The sequence below is a fragment of the Typopeltis vanoorti genome, chromosome 12, assembly GCF_054136105.1.
Source record: "Typopeltis vanoorti isolate ZY-2024b chromosome 12, IOZ_Tvanoo_1.0, whole genome shotgun sequence".
NCBI lineage: Eukaryota > Metazoa > Arthropoda > Arachnida > Uropygi > Thelyphonidae > Typopeltis > Typopeltis vanoorti.
This window is the reverse complement of record NC_143560.1, coordinates 97,673,748-97,695,878: the sequence shown is the minus strand read 5'-3', so window position 1 is coordinate 97,695,878 and position 22,131 is coordinate 97,673,748. Positions and strand designations below refer to the sequence as shown.

Genomic DNA, 22,131 nt, shown 5'->3' with positions numbered 1-22,131 from the left:
TTTATAATTTCAATCAAGCGTTCTAAAACACTCAATCATTGTTTCTTTTCCATATCATACATGCTTTGAGTCTGGAAATCAATAGTAGTTTTGTTTTTTTAAATTTTTATCAAGTTCCTTCCATTTTAAGAAATTTTTCATGTGAGTTAAACTAGTCTCATATCTATGTAAAGTTGTACTTACATTTCTCCAGTCGTTATAACCTTCTACAAGACTCAGTAGGTGCGACAAGTTTGCAACAAAAGCAAAAAAACAGAATTTAAAGTTTCGGAATAAATGAGCCATGTTCTTGGCAGGAGCTCCCGTTTTCCATTTTTCTATTATAACACGTGTCGCCAAATTTACGACCATATGTATCTCTGGGATATATTATATTTTTATTTTGAACAGGCCCCATTTCAATTAAACCTAATTTTTCATTTTTAAACTCGTAATTTTTCATCAATATTTCCCCATTCACCTGGATCTTCTAAATTTACAGACACTAACAATGCGTTAGTTTCGTGGTCAACCACAACTAAATCTTGTTGTAGTTGACTAAATCCTAACTATTTTTCACTCAAATCATGTTCAATTATCTTTTTCAATAGTTGCAATAATACTTTCATGCAAACTGGGTGATGTGCACGGTTCTTCAACTCTGATTTCTGATGTATCGAGTTGGTTACAATCTTCATCAGAATATTTTTTAATATTTTAACAAATTTATTAAGAGCCCCAGTTTGTTTCTTAATATCTGCTTCTTTCGCAGCATGACGCTTACGATTTTGTGCACCGAATAATTTTTTTTAAAATTTTTTATTCCATTTCTATTTTATACCCACAAGAAATTATTACACAACACGACACAGAGACGAAATAATAGTCGGCACTGTGCTATTTATTGTCAGTAGCCTACTGAGATGCGTACCATATGACTGGTTAACTAGCAGCAAATGCTTTGTAAGAAAATTCGTTTCTGTGCATAAAAACCGTTCACCGTTTCATTTTAGATAGACTGCAGTAGACAACATTCGTTTCTGCTCTAGCTGCAAAATTGTAAACAACCGGCTGATCAAAGAGGCGGCAATATACTTTTTTAAAATTTTTTATTCAGTATATCCGGCCTTATTTATTTTAATATTGATCATTCTAAGAATTTTTTGTTTTTATGATAAAAATTGTTTCTTAAAAAATTAACTTATGAACCGTTCCCTGGCGGCGTCTCCCCCCATCGTAGGTGCTCTCGCCTGCTCGCTTCCGCCGGCCCTGAGTACAGTGATACCCCGAAGTTACGCGGTAGGTGGGACCAACGAAAAGCGCGTAAGTCGAATTCGCGTAACTCGGGATATAATTTTGCATGTAATTTATATATACAAACATACAATTGGGACCAAAAGTTTACAAAAACACCCATATTTTTTAAGAAATATAATCATAATTGTAGTTTTTCGTACATAAAAAAAAAAGAAAGTTATTTCGATGTCGAAAGAAAGCTTCATAAAATCTAATAGATTCGTCTGACGGCATAATGTCTTTTTCTTGTCACGCAAAATTTCTTCATAGCAAGCTAGTAATTTTTTTATTCCTTGCCTTGTGGCTACAATTCGTTCCTCGTTAGAATCTATGTCCTAAATCTGTAAACCTTTGTTAATTAAGCTGAGACCTTCTGTTAATTTTGCAATTGTCATGTGCTTTTCTGGTAAAACTGGATCTGAGGTTTCGGTCTCTTCAGAAGCGAAGAGTCTCCGATATCGGAGACTCTTCGCTACTGAAGGGTGTCTCTCCAATATCAGAGACACCCCAAGAATCTCCGATAATCCTTACAGCATCTAAAACATTAAACCGTTTCCAAAACTCTTTAACAGACAGTTGCTCATTTTGCCTGATAGCTTCATTCAGACTTGCAAACGAACGCCGTGTGTAGTACGCTTTGAATGTTTTTCTTTTCTTGCTAGCTGTAGAAGAATCGAACTTGCTTCTTTTAGGCGACATTATTATTTTTTATGTGATAAAATTTTTATCAAGAACATAACATTAAACAATCGCAAGGTTTGTGGACTATAAAAATCGTGTATGAATGGAGCCGGCGCCGGAAAGATACGACTAGTGGTGAGGCGTGACGGGAATACGTACATATAAGAAACCGCGTAAAACCGGATTCGCGTAAGTCGGGGTATGACTGTATTACAATATTTGGAACTGAGTTCTCGAGACTGCATTTTAGAATTCACTGCAAAATTTCAAAAACGTTCAAAGTGCCGCCCTGGGCAGACCGCCTCCTCCGCACCCCCCCTAGCTACGACACTGTTCCTTACTCTTCATTTTTGTCTTTCAACAACTCTTTCAATTTTCTCTCCCCTTTCGCTTGCATATTTCTCCCCTTTCAAATAATTTGTTCCTGCCAAAACAACTCATTCACTTCTCCCTTCTGTAAACTATGAGCTTCACTAATATCCTTTATTTTCGCACCTGGGAAACATGCTTTTGTCACTTGCTCATTAAGTACTTTCTGAATTAACTTTTTCCCCATTCTCCCCCCCCCCCCCCATTGTACCACAGAGCAGTTATGTCCTGTGGAGGGCACAACAATACAGCATGCTCATAAGCATACTATTTCACTCCTTACTGTTATTTCGTCACCCACGTCTTTCATACTCTCATATCGGGCACTATCATTCACTACTTCCGCATTTGCCAGAACATTTTAACTGTCATTTCTTCATCATTAATATTCGTCACTTCATTTTCCTGCTTTCCACATGACTCATCTTTTGCACTGGCACCCAAAACATTTATGACAAACTCTGTCTCCATTCTCGCTTTCGTACCACGTCAGCAGAGCTAATCTCAGGTGGTATGGTCACTTAAACAAAATGATATATAAGAACGCTTAGCAAAGCAAGTGTTTTTTTGCAAGAATGGCAGGGAAAAGATCCAGAGGAAGAATAAGATCTAGGTAGATTGATACAGTAAGTGTCTTAGAATACCAAAATATAAGATCTGATAATATTGGAGTCCTGACAGTTAAGAGAGTAAATGAATAAAAAATAGTGAATAGGAAGTTAGTAATGATTTTTCCTTTTCACCTAGTATTATATCCTGCACATTCCCTGAAAGTACATATCAGGAATTGGATAATGATGATAATTTAGTATTTAATATATTAAATACCATAGTGTTAATCAAATATCAAAAATTAAATATAGTAATGCATCAATTATCCCAAACCACAGCATAGTAGCAATTTTCTACTCTAGATAATTTAAGGCTTGGATAACTGAAGGTACAATTACATGGTGATGTGCCAGGAGGTTGACATACTAACCCTTTCAAAGGGTCAATTGAGAGATTACTATACCTGGAATGTATTTCATTGCAGAGTTTAATGGATAGGCAGGAAAGAAATACAAATTTTAAAATATATAGAAAAGATAGGATAGAAATTTCAAGTTGATAAGGGGATTTTGCCAGATTAATACAGATGAGGTTACAAAGTTGTATGAAGGTGTATTGAAGAGTGAGACTTCCCAAAATGAGAATGTTGACTCCACAGAGTTGATAAATAAACTGGAGAAAGGGGATTGGATGATGGATTAGGGAGTTGGATAGGCAACTGGCTCTCAGATAGGTATCAACAAGTTGCATATCGGGGTGCAGTATCCCGGAAAAGGAAAGTCTTTAGTGGTGTGCCACAGGGTCTGTTTTGGGACCATTGTTATTTAATTTGTATAAAGCTAATAATAATGGTAAGTGTCTGCTGGATTTCTGTTCAGGACATTAATTAATTATTACTAATGCCATATTCCAACATAAAGTGTATAAATTCCCATGGAGAGAAGATGCAAGAAATAGGAAAAGTTTCATTGACTATGTTATAGTTGTTAGTGATGTTTTCCCACTGGTTCAGGACACAAGGGTATACAGAAGATTTGAAATAGGAAGTGATCACTATTTAGTTTTCAGCAGGACAAAATTGAATTTCATGTTGAAAAGAAAAGTGTGTAAGAAAGTTTTAAAACAAATCAAACTCGAGCAGTTTTCAGAGATCAATTGCACATTCATATGTTATTATTATTTAGACCTCCAAAGAGTCAAAAGACACATCGCAGGAAGTCTTTCCTAGGAAACACAAGTCTATCAAGACTCATCCTGGGAGGCCCCTCCTAGGAAACACAAAGTCAATCATACCACTCAAACTCATTGATTGACCGTTCTTGCTCTCACCACTCTATCAGGCAATGCATTCCATAGTTCAACCACCCTCCATGCAAAGAAACCACTCCTCACCCTCTTGCTCACAGTTTCCTTTCGTAACTTACAGAGATGGGCCCCTTGTCATCATTCCTTCCCACTGTTCAACCAAGCGAAAGAACTCCCCAGTGTCAACCCTGTAACCACCCCTCAACAGCTCAAAAGTCTCAATCATATCACCTCTCCTTCTTCTATCCACCAAACTCTGCAGTTCACATTCCCTCAGGTGATCCTCATAACTAACATTGTACAGTCCTGAAACTGTCTTTCTTATCTGCCTCTGTACTCTTTCCACAGTTAATTTATCCCCTTCAAATCTTGGGGACCAAATCTGAGAACAATAGTCTAAGTGTGGTCTGATCAGGGTCTTATACAAAGGAAGGATAACTCTTTTATCTCTGGCGGTCAGCGTCCTTCTCATTATTACAGCAATCCTCTGTATAACCTTCACCACCTTTGCAATATGTCGCTTGAATTTCAGGTTTCTATCAAATATCAAATTTCCATCAATCATCAACCCCAGAGCTCTTGTCTCCCCTACTTCTTCCAGTACATCTCCTCCAATAGAATATGCAGCGTCCCATCAATGTGTCCCAAACCTCAAGACCTTACATTTTGCTGCATTAAACTGACCCCCCCCCCATTCATTTGCCCATCTGTCTAGCTTATTCAAATCCTCTTGCAGGGCTACCACATCTGCGCTATTACTAATAACCCTTCCTAGCTTCAGATCATCCGCAAACAAATGAATATCCCCCCTGCAATCCAATGACAATGTCATTGATATGACGGTTAAACAATATTGGTCCCAGTACCAAGCCCTGTAGGACCCCACTTGTAACCCTCTGCCTCCTTGAAACTGCCCCAACATACACTCTCTGATACCTATCGGACAGCCAATCCTGAATCCAGTTGACCAACCTGACATCCACACCCATGTGCTGCAACTTAAATATCAGCTTATCATGTGGCACCCTGTCAAATGCCTCCGCTAAATCAAAGAAAATGGCAGTATATGCCTTTCCCTCATCTACTGCTCTTGTAACTTTATTATAAAAGGCTAGCAAATTACTAAAACAAGAGCACCCCTTCACAAATCCATGTCGACTCTCACAGATCATATTACCTTCATCTGCCCAATGTTGTATACGGTCCAAACTAATTTCTCCAAAATCTTAACTACAGATGACACACAAACTGGCCTATAATTAGACATTTCCAGTCTGCTACCCCCCCCCCCCCCCCTTGCAATGGCACTATCTTACCTTCCTTCCATTCCCCGGGCACCTCACCCATAGCCAGACTTTCATTGAAAAGCCAAGTGAAAGGAGCTGTCAGTTCCTTAGCACATTCTCTCAAAACTCATGGTGCAATACCAACCAGTCTCACAGCTTTACTGACATCCAGAGTACTCAGTACTGAAACGTGTTCTCCTCCTGCACCTCTAAACCTCGAATCTGCCCTATACCTCTAGTATTAAAATTTACTCCTACAGGATGAAATACTCTGATAAAGTGTTCATTAAACAATTCCACTATATCCTCTGCATCAGTCACTCTATTCCTATTTTTATCCCACAATCATTTCTCCTCCTACTGGCCACATAGCTAAAAAATTCCCTAGGATTTTCTTTGGATCTTAGGGCCAATCTCTTCTCATATTCCAGTTTTGCCTTCCTTACCATACTAGTTACTCTCCTGGCCTGTGTCTTATATTCTTCATGCATCTGCTCTTCACCTATCTCCTTATATCTCTTCCCTAGTCTCTTTTTCACATGCAGCTCCTGTTTAATATTGTTTGTCATCCACTTTACACCAAATTGTGTTCTCTTCTTCACTTGTGGAATACACCTTACCATACTAGTCACTCTCCTGGCCTGTGTCTTATATTCTTCATGCATCTGCTCTTCACCTGTCTCCTTATATCTCTTCCATAGTCTCTTTTTCACATACAGCTCCTGTTTAATATTGTTTGTCATCCACTTTACACCAAATTGTGTTCTCTTCTTCACTTGTGGAATACAGCTTACTATTGCTGCTAAGAAATATTCCTTCACAATTTTCCACTAATGATATTCCGACCTTCCAATTCCTCCCTCCATGAAACTTCCCCAAGTTGATGTCTAAGACTAATATAATCACCTGCCTTATAATGCCACATATGTTCCCGTCTCTTTGATACTCCTGTATTTCTATTCATCTTCCAAGTCAAAACCACATGGTCACTCTCTATAACTGGTGGTAGAGATGTCATCTCAGTTATTATCAACTCTTCTGATGTTATAACTAAATTCAAAACTCTTGAGCCTCTTGTTCCCTCTATTACATGTTGCTTAAAATATTTTTATCTCAAGAATTCTAGAAATTCCATTCCCTTATTGCTACATGCATCTTCCTCTCCCCAATTTATACTGCTGTAGTTAAAATCTTACATAACAATCGTTCTTCTTGCACTTGCCAAGCTCAACTGTCTAAACACCTCCTGGTCCCCACTCTCTGTGCTCCTTGGTTTGTAGCAACTCAAGAAAAAATGAAACAGTTTGAAATCAGGAACCAAATCTTGGAGAGATCCAATGGCAAACCCTTAAGAAAACATGATTGATTATGCCAGAGAAGCATGTGGTGAGATGGTCTGTAAGGATAGAAGAATTAGAACTTCATGGTAGATACAGGAAATTAAAGAGGCTGTCAAGGAAAAGAAGAAAGCATATCAAAAGTTTTTAGCAAGTAAGAGAGAGCATGTACTCTTAGAGAATAATGTAAACAAGTGAAGCACTGTAAAACTAGCTAAACAAAAATCATGGAAAGGCTTTGGTAAGAACAAAGAAAAGAAATACCAGGAAGATGGAAAAATATTCTGGAGGCTATTGGGAAAGATTAGAAATGGAGGAAAGAGAACTATAAAGGAATCAGAGATGACAAAGGCGACATGAAAACTGAAGATATTTGAGATGTCTGGAATAATTACTTTGATATATTACATATTTGGTTTAATCCTTTATCCAAGTGTAAGCAAACAAAGTTTGTGGCTGAAATATTTTCAGGACTCTCGTGGTAAAGGTGGTATAAGTTCTGATCACTTGCCTTAGTATCCCATAATGCAAAGCACATATCCTTATGGGTATGTACAATGCAATGCGTTATGGAAAGGATGACTACCCAGACCAGTTTCAACCTTTATTGAGGTCTCGTCAGTGGGAGCTAGACCCAGAGATGGTGATACTAAAGTGGAAGTAATGCAAAAGTCATATCACCATATACCAGTTGCCAAAAGGTGTCAACACCTTATTAAAATTCTGTGGATTAGAGATGGAAGTTTTTCACTTGGCTATGCTACCAATTACATATTTGGTTTAATCCTTTATCCAACTGTAAGCAAACAAAGTTTGCACCTGAAATATTTTCAGGACTGAGGCAACTCGTGGTAAAGGTGGTATAAATTCTGATCACTTGCCTTAGTATCCCATAATGCAAAGCACATATCCTTATGGGTATGTATAATGCTATGCATTATGGAAAGGATCACTACCCAGACCGGTTTTGACCTTTACTGAGGTCTTGTCAGTGGGAGTCAAACCTAGAGGTGGTGATACTAAGGTGGAAGTAATGCAAAAGTACTTTGATAGATAGCTAAATGAAACAAGCAGTGTCAACATGGTCGTAGAATATACCCAACAGGAATACAGTTAGAAATAATAGAAAAAGGCATCGAAAACCTGACGTGTTGAAAAGCAGCTGGAGCAGATGAAATTCAAACCTCAAATATGGAGGTATAAACGTTTTACAGTGACTGCACCGCATCAGAAGATCTGGTCAGATGATTGGAGTACAGCTTTCATGGTACCCATCTATAAAAAAGGGAAATAAAACTGAATGTGAGAATTACAGAGGTATTTCCCTACTGAGTGTTCTTCATGGTAAGATTTATGCAAGTATACTTGAGAAATTGCAGAGAAAAATTGGGGAAAGAAAGGTTTCAAGATTAGTTTTTCACTTTAAGATAATTTTGGAATCTTGGGAATACAACAAGGATTTTTATTTAAGTTTTGTAGATATGGAAAAGGCATATGACAATGTTTTAAGAGGAATGCTCTTCAAAACACTTTTATTTATTTATTCATTCATATGGAGTTTCCTCCCTTTTCTCTCCCGTCCCTATTGGGGAGAGTTGAGCCCCCTCATGGGAGTTAAGTATTTTATGGCTGTAGATCCGTGTGTTCAGGGGGCCGGTTTGCCTGGGGATGAAAAACCCCAGAAAACTGGGGGAAAAACCCTGCTGTCCACACCCAAGACCGGCTAACTTGGCTATGGCTGAGGAAGATCCTTAAGCTCCTCACATCGGCGATGGGAATCGAACCCAGGACACTCCTTCCCCAGGCATATGGTTATGAAGCACATAGCCACTAGGCTAACCACGTGGACTTCAAAACACTAATGTTATATGATGAACGATACATTATATCGAGCAATACGTAGTCTCCATTTAAACTCTAAGTCAACAGTTAGAATTGAAGTACAGGCAGATTTGCTTTGATATTCAATCTGGTGTGTGACAAGGGTGCACATTATTTACGCTGTTATTTACTATGTATATGGATTACATTATAAAGCAGGGGTGTCAAACTGGTGGCCTGCATCCGTGTGCGGCCCACGATGCCTCAAGGAAAGATTTTTTTTTAAAAGGACGGTTGCTTTTTATAATAAAACAGAAATACCGTATTTACTCGAATATAACTTGCCCTCGCATATGACTCACACCCCTGTACCCAGATTTTACTTTATGAAAAAAGAAATTAAAAAGTTTTGCATGTACTGTACGTCACAAACGAAAATAAAGTTTAACCACTTTCACTTTGGGATGATAACTCGTTCCCCACGGTAATAAACAACATGCCTTCCCCAACTGCCAAGCAAGAAAAACGAGTAGTTTATTGTACCACTGAATAAAGTACAGAGACATTTGCTGTCTGTGTAATATATTTCTTAACATGTGTAATATATTTCTTTAGCGATTAGAGACAACTGGTATAAAAACGGCACTAATGAGTCACATGTCTCCCCCCCCATTAACTATGCTGTTTAGACTTAAGCAAAACCATATGTTTCACCGGCAAACACAGTATCTAACTAAAATCTATTGTTTTTAGTTAGATGTGTGTGAGTGCCCCACTAACTCAAACACAAAGCTGCAATAAAATTCATCACTGTGTTAAAACTAAGACATATAGAGTGAATGTTATTATGACAGTTTCAGATAATATGGAATTTGGTTGAAGAGAATCAGCATTTCAGCTCAAAAATGTCGGCTTGATTTTGTGTTTTGGTAATGCGATCTTTTGTTAATACCGCACCAATCATATCCACATCTTCATAGCTGTTCTATCTCTATTGGCCTACATTGCTGTCTATTTAACATTCTGCTTTGCGCTTCTCAGGTATTCATGAAGGGTATTCATTACGTATTTGAAATCTTTTACTTGGAATAATGGGAAAGAAGATGACAATGCACACAAGGAAACCACACTTGAGGCTGGAAGCAGCTATAATGAAGAGGAGATTCTTGGTAAGTCATCCACATTTTCAGTTTTTTTCTGAAAACTTTAGTTTCTAAAAATCCCCACATATATCTCGCACCATGATTTTTTCACTTTAATTTTTGGGGAAAAAAGTGCGAGTTATATTCGACTAAATACGGTATCAATTTATTCATTTTCATACAACATTTATAGTTACAATATGGATGCAACGACCTGCTATAATGTAATTGCAGTAATAAAAAATTTGCAATCTTTTCACTGCATTATTCATCAGCAGGTCCTGTGCTCCAAAGTGTTCGAAATGAGCAGCGTACTCAAGCCTGTGACAAATACTGTGAACTTCATCTGATACAGAGGCCTCAATCACTGCCAGTTTGCACAATTTCTAAAAGACTTGGAGAGTGAATTTGAAGGGCTATCTTATTACACAGAGATTCGTTGGTTATCTTGTCATAAGGTTATAGAAAGCTTTTTTTTTACTTTTAGAAGAGAACAAATTGTTCCTAGAAATGAAAAATCATGATGTTGCATTTCTTAATGATCAGACATGGGTACAAGATCTAGCATTCTCAGTTGATATTACAGGACATTTGAATGAGTTAAATGTCAAACTTCAAGGGAACGATCAGTTAATAACAACACACATGTATGATGCACTGGCAAGTTTTAGATGTAAGTTAGTTTCGTTTCAAAATCATTTAAAAGAGAATATTCTAAATTACTTTTCTATGTGTTAAACAAACAATAAGAATCAAAGTTTTACCTTTTCTCAATATTGTCCAAAACTAGAAAAGATAAAAGAAGAATTTGATAGGCGATTTAAAGATTTTAAGGAGCAAGAAGTTTTTTTCACTTTTTACAGATCCTTTTTCCTTTAATTTCGAAAAAGCTCTTATTTGTATTCAAATGGAACGTATTGATTTCCAAAGTGATTCCATTCTAAAAGCGAAACACCAAGAAGTTGGTGTACCAAAAATATACAGTTATTTAGGTCAAAAATATCTGGAAATAAAAACGTTTGCAGCAAATATTCTATGTTATTTTGGAAGCATCTATTTATGTGAACAATTATTCTCATGTATGAAAGGTAACAAAACAGCCCACAGATCAAGATTAACCGACGTCAACCTTTCTGCCATAATGAAGGTCGTATGCTCACAATCTTTGACCAGTTAAACAATTTTGTCCAAATTTTGGTTAATAATAAACGTTGTCAAGTGTCGGGAAAAAAATAAACTACTGAAATCAAATTACTATAATTATATTATGCAAGTATATATATATATATATATATATATATATATATATATATATATATAAACCCCCAAATATTATTTTTCCCAAAAATATTTTCAGTAATATTTAAAAAATAGACTCCCTCCCCCAAAAAATATGGAAGTATTTTATTTCAACGCAAACAAAAAAATTTCAAAGTGACAGGAGGTTCTGTAAATTTTTGTGATGGTTATTAATGAGTTTATACTTTTTTTAGAATGTATAAATATATAAATATTTGATTTATTCAAATAAAATTTAATTTTGATTTAATTTGGATTAAATGCTATCTATTGTAAATATTAATATAATAAAAATATTCTTCATATTATTATTTTTTTGAGTTGTCATAATCATTATACTATTATTTTATATGCTTGTAATGACAGAATAAATTTTATTTATTCTGTCATTGGAAAATTATTAATTTTCCAATTTATTTATACTCATTTTTCACTTCCCTTCGATTCTAATTAGTGCAGGTTTTTTTAGTTGAAAAGTTTTTGCGGCCCACTTAAGATACACTTTTATAGCAAATGGCTCGCAGTCCAATTGAGTTTGAGACTCCTGTTATAAAGGAAAGTGGCATTAAATCCGATATCAAAATTGGTGACCACAGATCTTGGCTCTTTACTTTAATGCAGATGACGTTATATTTCTGAATAAATCCAGTACAAGTATGCAAAATTCCCTGACTAAACTGAATAATGATTAATAAATTATTTGATATGAAAATCGACAGACAATGAAAACAGGCAAAAACATTGAAATCATCAACTGAATGGTGAATCTGTAGAACAAGTAAAACATTTCAGCTATTTAACAAATGGCAAATTAAATATGGAAATAGATAACAGAATTAATAAAGCTGGTATGGCAGGAAGTCAACTGAATATATTTATATTGATTAAAAAAGAAATGAGTTAAAACATTAAATTATCTGTATAGAAGAAAGTGTTTAAGTCAGTTTTAACTTATGGATCTGAGATCTAGGTTAGAAATAAAACACTTGATCAATGACTGGACACCACAGATATAAGTATTCTGAGAGGGATTAGTGGAGTGAACAGATGTCATCAATGGCAGTATAGTATTAAAAATGAGGACATTAGGAAAGAACTTACCATTAGCATTCAGGAATGTGTTAGCAGACCTAATCTCAGATGGGATGGCCACTTAAACAGAATGGGATAGGAAAGATTAGCAAAACAAGTGTTCTTTGACCCAGAGTAAGACCAAGATGTAGGTGGACTGATATAGTAAAAAGTGCCTTAAAAGACAGAATAACAACAACATATAATGATGTTCAAGTCTTGGCAGATTAATTTAGAGGAAAATTGTTGATTGGAAGTTAGTAATGGTGTAACTTTTACATATAGTACTATCATAATATCCTGTAAACCCTCTGAAGGTAAATGTCAGGAATTTGATTATAATGATTAAAGATATTGGGATGGGTTTAACTGGTGAATGTTGCAAAATGTTTCAATGTTGCAAAAGTGTAAAGTTTTGAAATTTGGCAGGCAACAATGGGATACAAAATATACATGGGAAAATTTTGGAGAAAGTTCAGGAGTAAAGTCACCTTGAAGTGGTAGTGGACAAGGATCTGAAGTTTACAGGTCACACTACACAACTCGTGATGTCATCCCATCAGAATTATGACAATGATGTGGAGGGCTTTAATCACAGAAATAGAGGTGTTGTTCTGTAGCCATATAAGTCTACAGAACAATCAGGTCTTATATGGATTATTATGCGCAGATCTGGTTCCCTGGTTTTCATGTTGTTGAAGATGCATTGGAAAGTGTCCAGAGAATACTGACTAAAGCGGTAACTGGTGGTAATCTTTTGGATATGAAGACAGATTGAGGGAATGCAGTTTGCAAAGCCTTGTGAATGGGGAAGAGAGGGGGACATGATTGAGACATTTTAGTTGGTAATGGTTGTTACAGGGTCAATGAAATTTTTCACAGAATGGGGAGACTGGGGCATCTCTAGAAGGAGTGTATGAACAGGGGAGTGAGAAGCAGGTTCTTTGCATGGAGAGTAGCCAGTGAGTATAATACATTACCTGACATTGTGGTGAATGCAGATATATTGAATGGAGTTTAAATCACGGTTTGATAGGCTTTGTGTTTAAAACAGTTTTACTTCCTGTGGCGAGTTGATACTTCAGGACTGAGACAACTCGTGATAAAGGTGGACCAAGTTCTCATCACTCCTTGTCTTGGTATCTTCCATAATGCAAAGCACATCTCCTAGCAGACATGTATAATGTTATGCAGTAAGGGAAGGGCCACTACCCAGACCAGTTTCGACCTTTACTGAGGTCTCATCAGTCGGAGCCAGATCCAGAGGTGGTGATACCAAGGTGGAAGCAATAGAGAAGTCATATTTAGGTAGTGCCTTTCCCTTTATGCATAGCATTATACATGTCTGTAAGGAGATGTGCTTTGCATGATGGGAGATATCAAGACAAGGAGTGATGAGAGCTTGGTCCACCTTTACGAGTTGCCTCAGTCCTGAAGGTACTTCAGGCGCAACCTTTGTTTGCTTACACTTGGATAAAGGATTAAACTAAATTTATTATAGTCTAACCAAGTGAAAAAAACTTCCAAAAACTATATTCTTGTTTTCAATCATATTTCATCGTAGGTAAATCAGACATAACTTTCATCATGAAGTATCTTTAGGACAAATCTACTTGTGCAGAGGGCACCTGATGCCTATCAAGCTGCTGTTTTCACTCTCTAATAACATGCTCCCATCACATGTTAGTATTATGCCATGTATTAAGGCAAACATTCACTCTGCTTGCTGAAATTATACAGGTTTCATGAAAATTCATCAAAAACAGTTAATCAAAAGACAGTTTACTGGATGACAATTTATCAAATAAACAATTCATTGAACAACAGCTGAATGATAAACTAGCGATACCAAGAAATTATATACTTGGTTTAATCCTTTATCCAAGTGTAAGCAAACAAGTTTGCACCTGAACTATTTTCAGGACTCGGGCAACTCATATATAGAAGCTCATGACTTCACATCACTTGCCTTAGTATCTCATCATGCAAAGCATGTATCCTTATGGGTGTGTATAATGCTATGGGAAGGGAAGGGTCACTACCCAGACCATGTTGCAAGTTTATTTTTCACTTGGTTAGAGTATAATAAATTTAGTTTAATCCTTTATCCAAGTGTGAGCAAACAAAGTTTGTGCCTGAAAGTATCTTCAGGACTGGGTTAAGGTGGTACAACACCAGGGCAACTCGTTGCAAAGGTGGAGCAAGCTACCAACACTCCTATCTCAGTATCTCCTATAATGCAAAACACATCTCCTTACAGATATGTCTAATGTTATGCATTAAGGGAAGGGCCACTACCCAGACTAGTTTCGACCTTTATTGAGGTCTCTTCAGTGGGAGCCAGGCCCAAGCGAAAAATAAACTTTCAACATCTTTCTCTAAATCCAGAGTAAATTATTAAAAAAGGGTGGCACACCAACTGGCAATTCCTATAGGTAGAGATGACCTGCTACTGCTTCTGCCTGATATCTCCACTTGGGCCTGGCTCCCACTGAAGAGACCTCAATAAAGGCCGAAACTAGTCTGGGTAGTGGCCCTTCCCTTAATGCATAACATTAGACATATCCACAAGGAGATGTATTTTGCATTATAGGAGATACTGAGATAGGAGTGTTGGTATCTTGCTCCACCTTTGCAACGAGTTTCCCTGGTGTTGTACCACCTTAACCCAGTCCTGAAGATACTTTCAGGTGCAAACTTTGTTTGCTCACACTTGGATAAAGGATTAAACTAAATTTATTATACTACCCAGACCAGTTTCGACCTTTATTGAGGTCTCTTCAATGGGAACCAGACTCAGAGGTCATACCAAGGTTGAAGTAATGCAGAAGTCATATTTTCATATATGAGTTGCCAAAAGATGTTACACCTTATTATTAAATTACTCTTGATTAGAGATAGTTGTTAGAAGTTTTTCCACTTAGTATATTATAAACTAAAGATACCAAGAAATTATATATTTAGTTTAATCCTTTATCCAAGTGTAAGCAAACAAGTTTGCACCTGAACTATTTTCAGGACTGGGGCAACTCATATATAGAAGCTTATGACTTCACATCACTTGCTTTAGTATCATGCCATAACATTATACATACCCATAAGGATATGTGAAACAGAACTGTGCAGACAACTTAAAGCATGTTTCCCAAATCCTGAAATTTATTGATTCCTCTAAATCAAAGTGTTATTGCAATATATAAAAGTTTTGGAATAGTTTCAATTGCAAATCTGAGTCAACTTCTTTCCATAATGAATGTGTACAGGCATAATAATAATTATTACTATTATTGCCAGTGAATCAACCATATGGAATGATTATTATTAATGTATTGATACTGCAAATAATTATCCTGGATGAGGGCTGTCATAACCTGCTAAGTGGCAATATTCTATCTCAACTATAAAAATGCCGTTTTTTGCTTTAAATTGTGCATATTTTCTTGAATTTAGGGATCGCAAAATAGTATTTCCCTAGGGGTGGCATATTCCTTAACAATATTTCTGATTCTGATGTGGAGGATAAACTAAAGATACCAAGAAATTAAAAAGAAGTTAAAATTGGCAAACATAAACATGCTCTGAAGATAATCATTAAATTTGATAAACACAATTTTTTGTGTTTATAAAATTGTGTTTTATAACTTTATTGAGGTCTTCATCACTTGCAACGTACACAAAGAAAGTAGTTTTTCTAGTAAATTCTTTTCCATGTTAGTTCTTAAGGTTAAATATAGCAATGGTTACATTTTTATTTTAAATGTGCATGTCACCTTTATGATTTACAAAATTTTTGTTTTCATTGATGAATAACCAACTGTTCTCTTATCTTTTCTTTCTTTTTTTTACCCATATCTTTGACTTGAAATTTCCTTCTTATCATTCAATATTTTAACTTTTTTTTTTTGCTGTACATTTTATTTATTGATCACAATATAAAAATGAATTTCACATATCTGAAAATAAACTTAAATATATAATATAAGTAAACTAGATATTAAATCCAGTATTATTTCAAAGCCAAATGCAGAAACTATGAAAGTTTCATAAAGTAAGTTGACCAGAGAGCTTACGGAATACACTCCCCGGCATTCACAAGTCGTCTTAGCGCAGACTTCTTGAAGCACAGTTCGATCAATATAGTGCAGCCTTATATTTCTGCACTCCAAAATTCAACACCTTGCACTTGTATTTAAAGTACAACTCCACTTCTTTGCCCAAGCTAAAAGTCTATTTAAATCTTCCTGAAGGGAATTTAATATCAGCAGTGCTTCTTATAATTTTTTCCCAACTTTGCATTATCGGTAAACAACTGGTGATCTCCAGTCAATCCACATGAAATATCATTAACAAATAAATTAAACAGCAGGGGGTTCCAAGAACAGCATTCTGTGACATACCACTTGTTATTGTTACAAACCTTTTCTGATCTTGTATGCAATTTGCTGGCATCATGTGGGGAGCCAATCTACAATCCATCTAACCAATATACTAACCATTATACTGAAAATATTAAAAAAAATTATGCTCAGTAATATTTCAGTAGAATCTCATCATTTTCACCTTTAGCTTAAAATTGCAACAGGTCATTTTTACTATTTGAATATTTGGATTGGATATTCATTTCAATAATATCCAATGTTTAAGTGCTGTAGATAGGATGTAGTGAAAATATGTGAAACATATCACATACAGTATAGAACAATTCAAAATTTATACTCCTTTTTAAGATACTCAGTTGCATCCCCCCATCTTGCTCATCCAGAAACTGAATTATTAGTAACTAAAAAACTAACACTCAAAACTATGTGGAATAAATGATTTTTATATACTGAAGATATAGAAATGTATTTGTAAAAATTTAAGCAAACAACTCATGGAAAAGAGGATAGCAGTTGAAATAGAATTAAACAAAATAGCCTGGCTTTAGAAGCACTTGTTTCAACACTCAACAATGTTTTTTTTTTTTTTTTTTTTTTTTTTTTTTTTTGAAATGGTAAAATTTCATGACAGATTTCAAATTTTTTGGTGAAACTGATTATTTGCAGTTTTGATGATTTGCCAAATGTTGAATTGTCTATCCAAGGAATTGCCTTCCAATGAATTGCTTTTTCATAACTATTGTTCGACAAATTCTTTTTCAATTAATTGTTTATCTGATTGTTTTTTTCTGATAAATTGCCTTTCAGTAAATTGTCCTTTGATAAATTGTCTTTCAATTAATTGTTTTGAGTGAATTTTCTGCATACTGTAATATGGATGTTAACAAGAACATAAATTTCTCTTGCTAACTTATAGAGTGAAACTGAAATCTTATGAGATGAAGATGAAGTTTTTCACTGAACTGCAGTCCAGTAAAAATCTTCATATATCACTTTCTTAACTTCAATCTTTTTCATATCTACTACTGCTGATTGCAATATGCAAACAGTTGTTGCAACATGTAAATTACTGACATGGCATTTTAGAGTTTATGTTTTAAATATCCTATAACTACCATATACTAATAACCATTCACTGCTTGAGATAACTGCTGTATTTCTTTCTGACTTTTAATTTGTTCCTACTGGCATATGACTTCCTCACATTATTCAATACTTTCAGAGGGACATGTGGATACTTTTCAAATTGTAATGATGTAGCAAGTAGTTATATCACATAAAAATTTCTTATACCTGCTTTAAATGCTATTATCCATTCATTTATCATCTTATCAGTCATCACTCTGATGGAGCCCATAAAATTTATAATTTTTACTCAGTGTAAGTTAATACAGTTCAGAAATTTTATTCTTCTTTAAGTGAAAATTGAAATGACAAATAAAAAAAAACATACATAAGATGTGTAAAGAGCTTTATTTATAGGAAGAAAGTTTTATAGGCTGAACTGAAGCAAAATATAATTCAACACAACTTCAAGTGGGGCAAAATATATTTATCACTTCAAAAATTAACTGTTTTTTATTTTATTTATTTTTTATTTTTTTAAATAAATAAAAACACTTTCAGCTTGCTAAAACAGATGGTACTGAAATATGTATCTTCTGTCCCATTTGAGAGAGAATCTAACTTGCATTAAAAAAAAAGAAAAAAAAAAGAAAATATTAAATGAACATTATTGATTGTTACAAATAATATTATTTTTATTATTAAAGTATTATTATTATTTCTAGGTCTTCATGGAGTGAGTAACTCATTGTAGAAATCTTTCCATTCTATAGACAGGAGTAGTACTTATTGTACCTTGCCATTTTATATGCAACAACACTAATAGCATTTTATTCCCACTATCCTCCATACAAAGACTACTTCTCATTACCTTGCTCACAGCATCTTTATACAACTTCCAGGGACAGCCTCTTGATGCATTATCCTACCCTACATTTTGCAGGGTAGGATAGTGCATCTTTATTCTCAAAACTTTACAACTAATACTGGAGCAATACAGCCATTTTTTTTTTTTTTTACCAACTGTATTCATTCTGCATATCAATGAACTTCTCCTGCTGAGTGCAAGTTTGATCCAAGTTCTACTGATAGCAGGTAAAGAGGCATTTGTCTTTCTTATTTGACAAATCTTACACTGCACAAATCACGAAAATGACTACAGCATATTGACTTCTATAATGACAAAATGACTTCTAAAACCCAAATTTTGATCACCAAAATGACTAGAACATCTTTCCTAAAACCTAAATTTTGATCTCTGAACCATTCTTCAATGGGGTTTAAAACACCCATGTTAACTTCTATGCTTTCAAAATTCAGTTCTACCTTACTTCCAGCAAAAACCTTTTTCTTCATTGTGACAACATTGACCTACATAAGCATCTTCTCCTTCTTAGTCTCCAAGAAATTACATTTTCTGTTTTTCTCAAGATGCTATTTTACCTCCAACCATTATCTATATATAAATTACAAATTCATTCAATCATTGAATACTGTTCTCACATTTTAAGTGATGACCAATGATCCATTTTTCAGAGAAACATTTAGTTTCCACTGTGAACATTTCCTAAGTACTTTTACATATAGCACCTATCAGAAATGGCACTGATATTCATCCAGTTTCCTCTAAATCTGTTTTCAATGCATATTCAGCAGTTACTTAACACCTCTTAACAGTTCATTCAGTCTATCTACTATTGCCTTTAAAATAGTGTACTTTCCAAAAATTAAAACCAACTCCAAATATTTCATGCTGCTTCAGACTTCCAATAAGCAGACTAACACTCTCACACTGCATGATGAAAGTGATTTACCCCCTAAAATCTCTTCCAATGAGTATTGTACCATTAAAATGATATACTACCCAGCTTTAAAGCTTCTGAATGCTGCATCAGATCTTGCATAACCAGATTATATAAGACTTGAAACAGAGGTGAATATTCAGTCATTTGAAAGTTATAACCATATATCAAGAATGGCATTACAAGCTATGTAAAAAATTGGCTACTTTCACAGGAGAACTTCATGTACATGCAAAGTGAAATGTTTCTTACCATAAACTACACCACAGAAGTCAGCAGAATATTATTATTATTATTATAAAGAGAGATCACCAGGAAGTCAGGGACTCATCGAGAGGGGGGGGAGTAATATATGCTCCATATACTGTCCCCCCTAGTATGTCAGTATTACAGTATGACAACTGGTGCATATACTACATGCACCAGTTGTCATACTTGTTTTTGAATTCATTCGCACTACTTGACATACAACATCCAATGGCAATCCATTCCAATCATACTGTAAAAAGTCATAATTTAAAATTATGAATATTTTTACAAATTATGTTAGTACATTATTAGTTTTGGTTTCATAATACGTATTGTCGACAATTGCGTGCCCATTATTGATGTTATTTTTTTAAAATGAAATGTGAAGCATTTAAAAAAATTTATGTACTTACTGGATTTGGATAGTTGTGTTACTTTCAGAAATTTTATTGTGATTTAAAATTATTAAGTGCTGTGTTTTGTGAAGACATTCTCATAACGCTAACGGAGATGACATGTCAGCCATTATACCTAACTTCTTGCTTGCCACTTTCATGGAGCATGCATGCTCGCCGAGGAGTTTGATAGGTGATTGAGAGATGACAGAGAGAGCATTCAGTATCGAGGTAATGAAAACAACAAGAGAGCATTCGGTATCGAAGTAACAGAGAGAAAACAAAAGGAGAGCTAATGGAAGTTTAAAGAACGCAGACAGAGGAATTTTGTTCTTATGAAATTTATTAGTAGTATGTGACAGTAGGAAGAATATTAATAGAAGATTCCGAAAAAGGAATTGTAGAACTGTGAGCCTTTTAAAGTGGAGGAGTTAAGACTGTAAATAAGTATTGATAAATAAAAGAAAATATTGCAATTGCTATAGGAATGTTCGAGGAAATGCGGATTTGAAAATTTCATCTATTTTAAGGATGCCGGGTCTATCTGCTATTTCTACTGGAAAAGGAGATGGAATTTAGTAACTTAGATAAAGCAGTAGAAGAAATCTTTTTGTTGGTACAAAAATTAACAAAATTGAACTGCATGGGGTAAGAGTACTTATACTTCGGTGAATTCAGAATGTCTATACTTTAGAGTCAGGAGGAATAATGTGGTGCTACATAAGGGTGATAAGAAAGGATCCTACGGAAAAGAAGAAGAGAATCTTATATCTTCAGAAAAAAGCCTTAACAAAGAAACTATGAACATTTTGTTATTGTGTAAACAAGGTGTTTAGTCCAGTAGATGTGATTAAGTATATGTTAAACAAACTAGTAATAGAATGAGTCAGAGAATGGGTGATCTCTAAAGAGTAAGTTTATTTTAAAAGGCCTTGGATCCAGTTAATTTTGTAGTTAGTTGTGTAACTTTATTTGAAGTGTATATATTGTTTTTGTTTTACTAAATGTGTATATTTTGAAATGAAGTTTATGAGAAAAACTGCAAAGTATACCCTATTTGATCACAAAAGAAACGAAGAAGTTATGAAAGAATTAAATCAAGAACCAGTAATAGAAAAAATTAAAAAATATAAACATAAATGGATGGAACACGTTCAAAGAATGAAAACAGAAAGATTACCAAAATAAGCCTTAAAGTACAAGCCATTAGGAAAAAGAAAACCAGGATGTCCTCTTAAACGATTCAACAATGACTTCTAAGGCCGGAACAGGCCATGCTAGGCCTAAATCCTTGATACGCATGATGTATATTTTGTTGGTCTTGAGTCAGTGATTTTTCTGATTCTGAAAGAAACAGTTACAAGTCATTGCACAATCGGAATTGAATCCTTGTGCATATATAAAAACACTTGGAAATAGAAATAATTACTATAGAGAAAATCTCATAACAAATGAGGACTGATAATAATTAATTAATAAATAATCTCTCCTTATAACAAATGGTTACAGAGATTTAATCTCTTTATAACAACACACCTCTATGAGAGAAAAATCTAGATCTCACCCACTTCTTGGCAGCATTCATTCTGGCAGCAAAGATGCAAAATGATATCTTTACATGTCAAAGTTCGTTTCAGCATTGCAATTATCTTTTGAGTTGTATTTGCAATCTTTGCTATATAGTTCCTGAACTTCAACTTCCTATCTACTAACACTCCAAGATTCCTAGCCTGATCAGTTTCTTCTAACATAATCCCGCCAATATAATACAATATCTAATTGGATATCTAATCACGTCAAAGTGCATGACTTTACATTTACTGATACTGAACTGACATCCATTTTCCCATGCCCACAATTCCATCCTATTCAAAACATTCTGCAAGTATTGCATATCAGATGCATTCCTGAATACTCTATCTACCTTTGCATCATCAGCAAATAGCTGCATGCCACCTGGCAATTCCTTCCCAATGACATTAATGTACAGATTGAATAACAGTGAACCAAAGACTAATTCCTTATGGTACACCACTGGTTACCTTAAATCTTACAACTCACATCACGTGTATACAACTTTTTGATATCTGTTAGTCAGCCATC

At 35.0% G+C, this 22,131-nt stretch overlaps 1 protein-coding gene across 6 annotated transcripts in view; it reads right to left on the bottom strand.

Moving 5' to 3' along the window:
* Positions 1 to 17,971: 17,971 nt before the first annotated feature.
* Positions 17,972 to 22,131, bottom strand: part of LOC150101041 (uncharacterized) — a 242,556-nt gene continuing 238,396 nt past the window's right edge. For 5 of the 6 annotated variants that reach the window (XM_090401679.1, XM_090401681.1, XM_090401678.1 and 2 more), the window contains exon 9: positions 17,972 to 18,203. In XM_090401679.1, coding sequence (XP_090257805.1) covers positions 18,120 to 18,203 — 84 coding nt within the window. In that variant the 3' untranslated portion in view covers positions 17,972 to 18,119. The remainder of the gene's footprint in view (positions 18,204 to 22,131) is intronic. The other variant, XM_090401684.1, reaches the window with a different exon arrangement.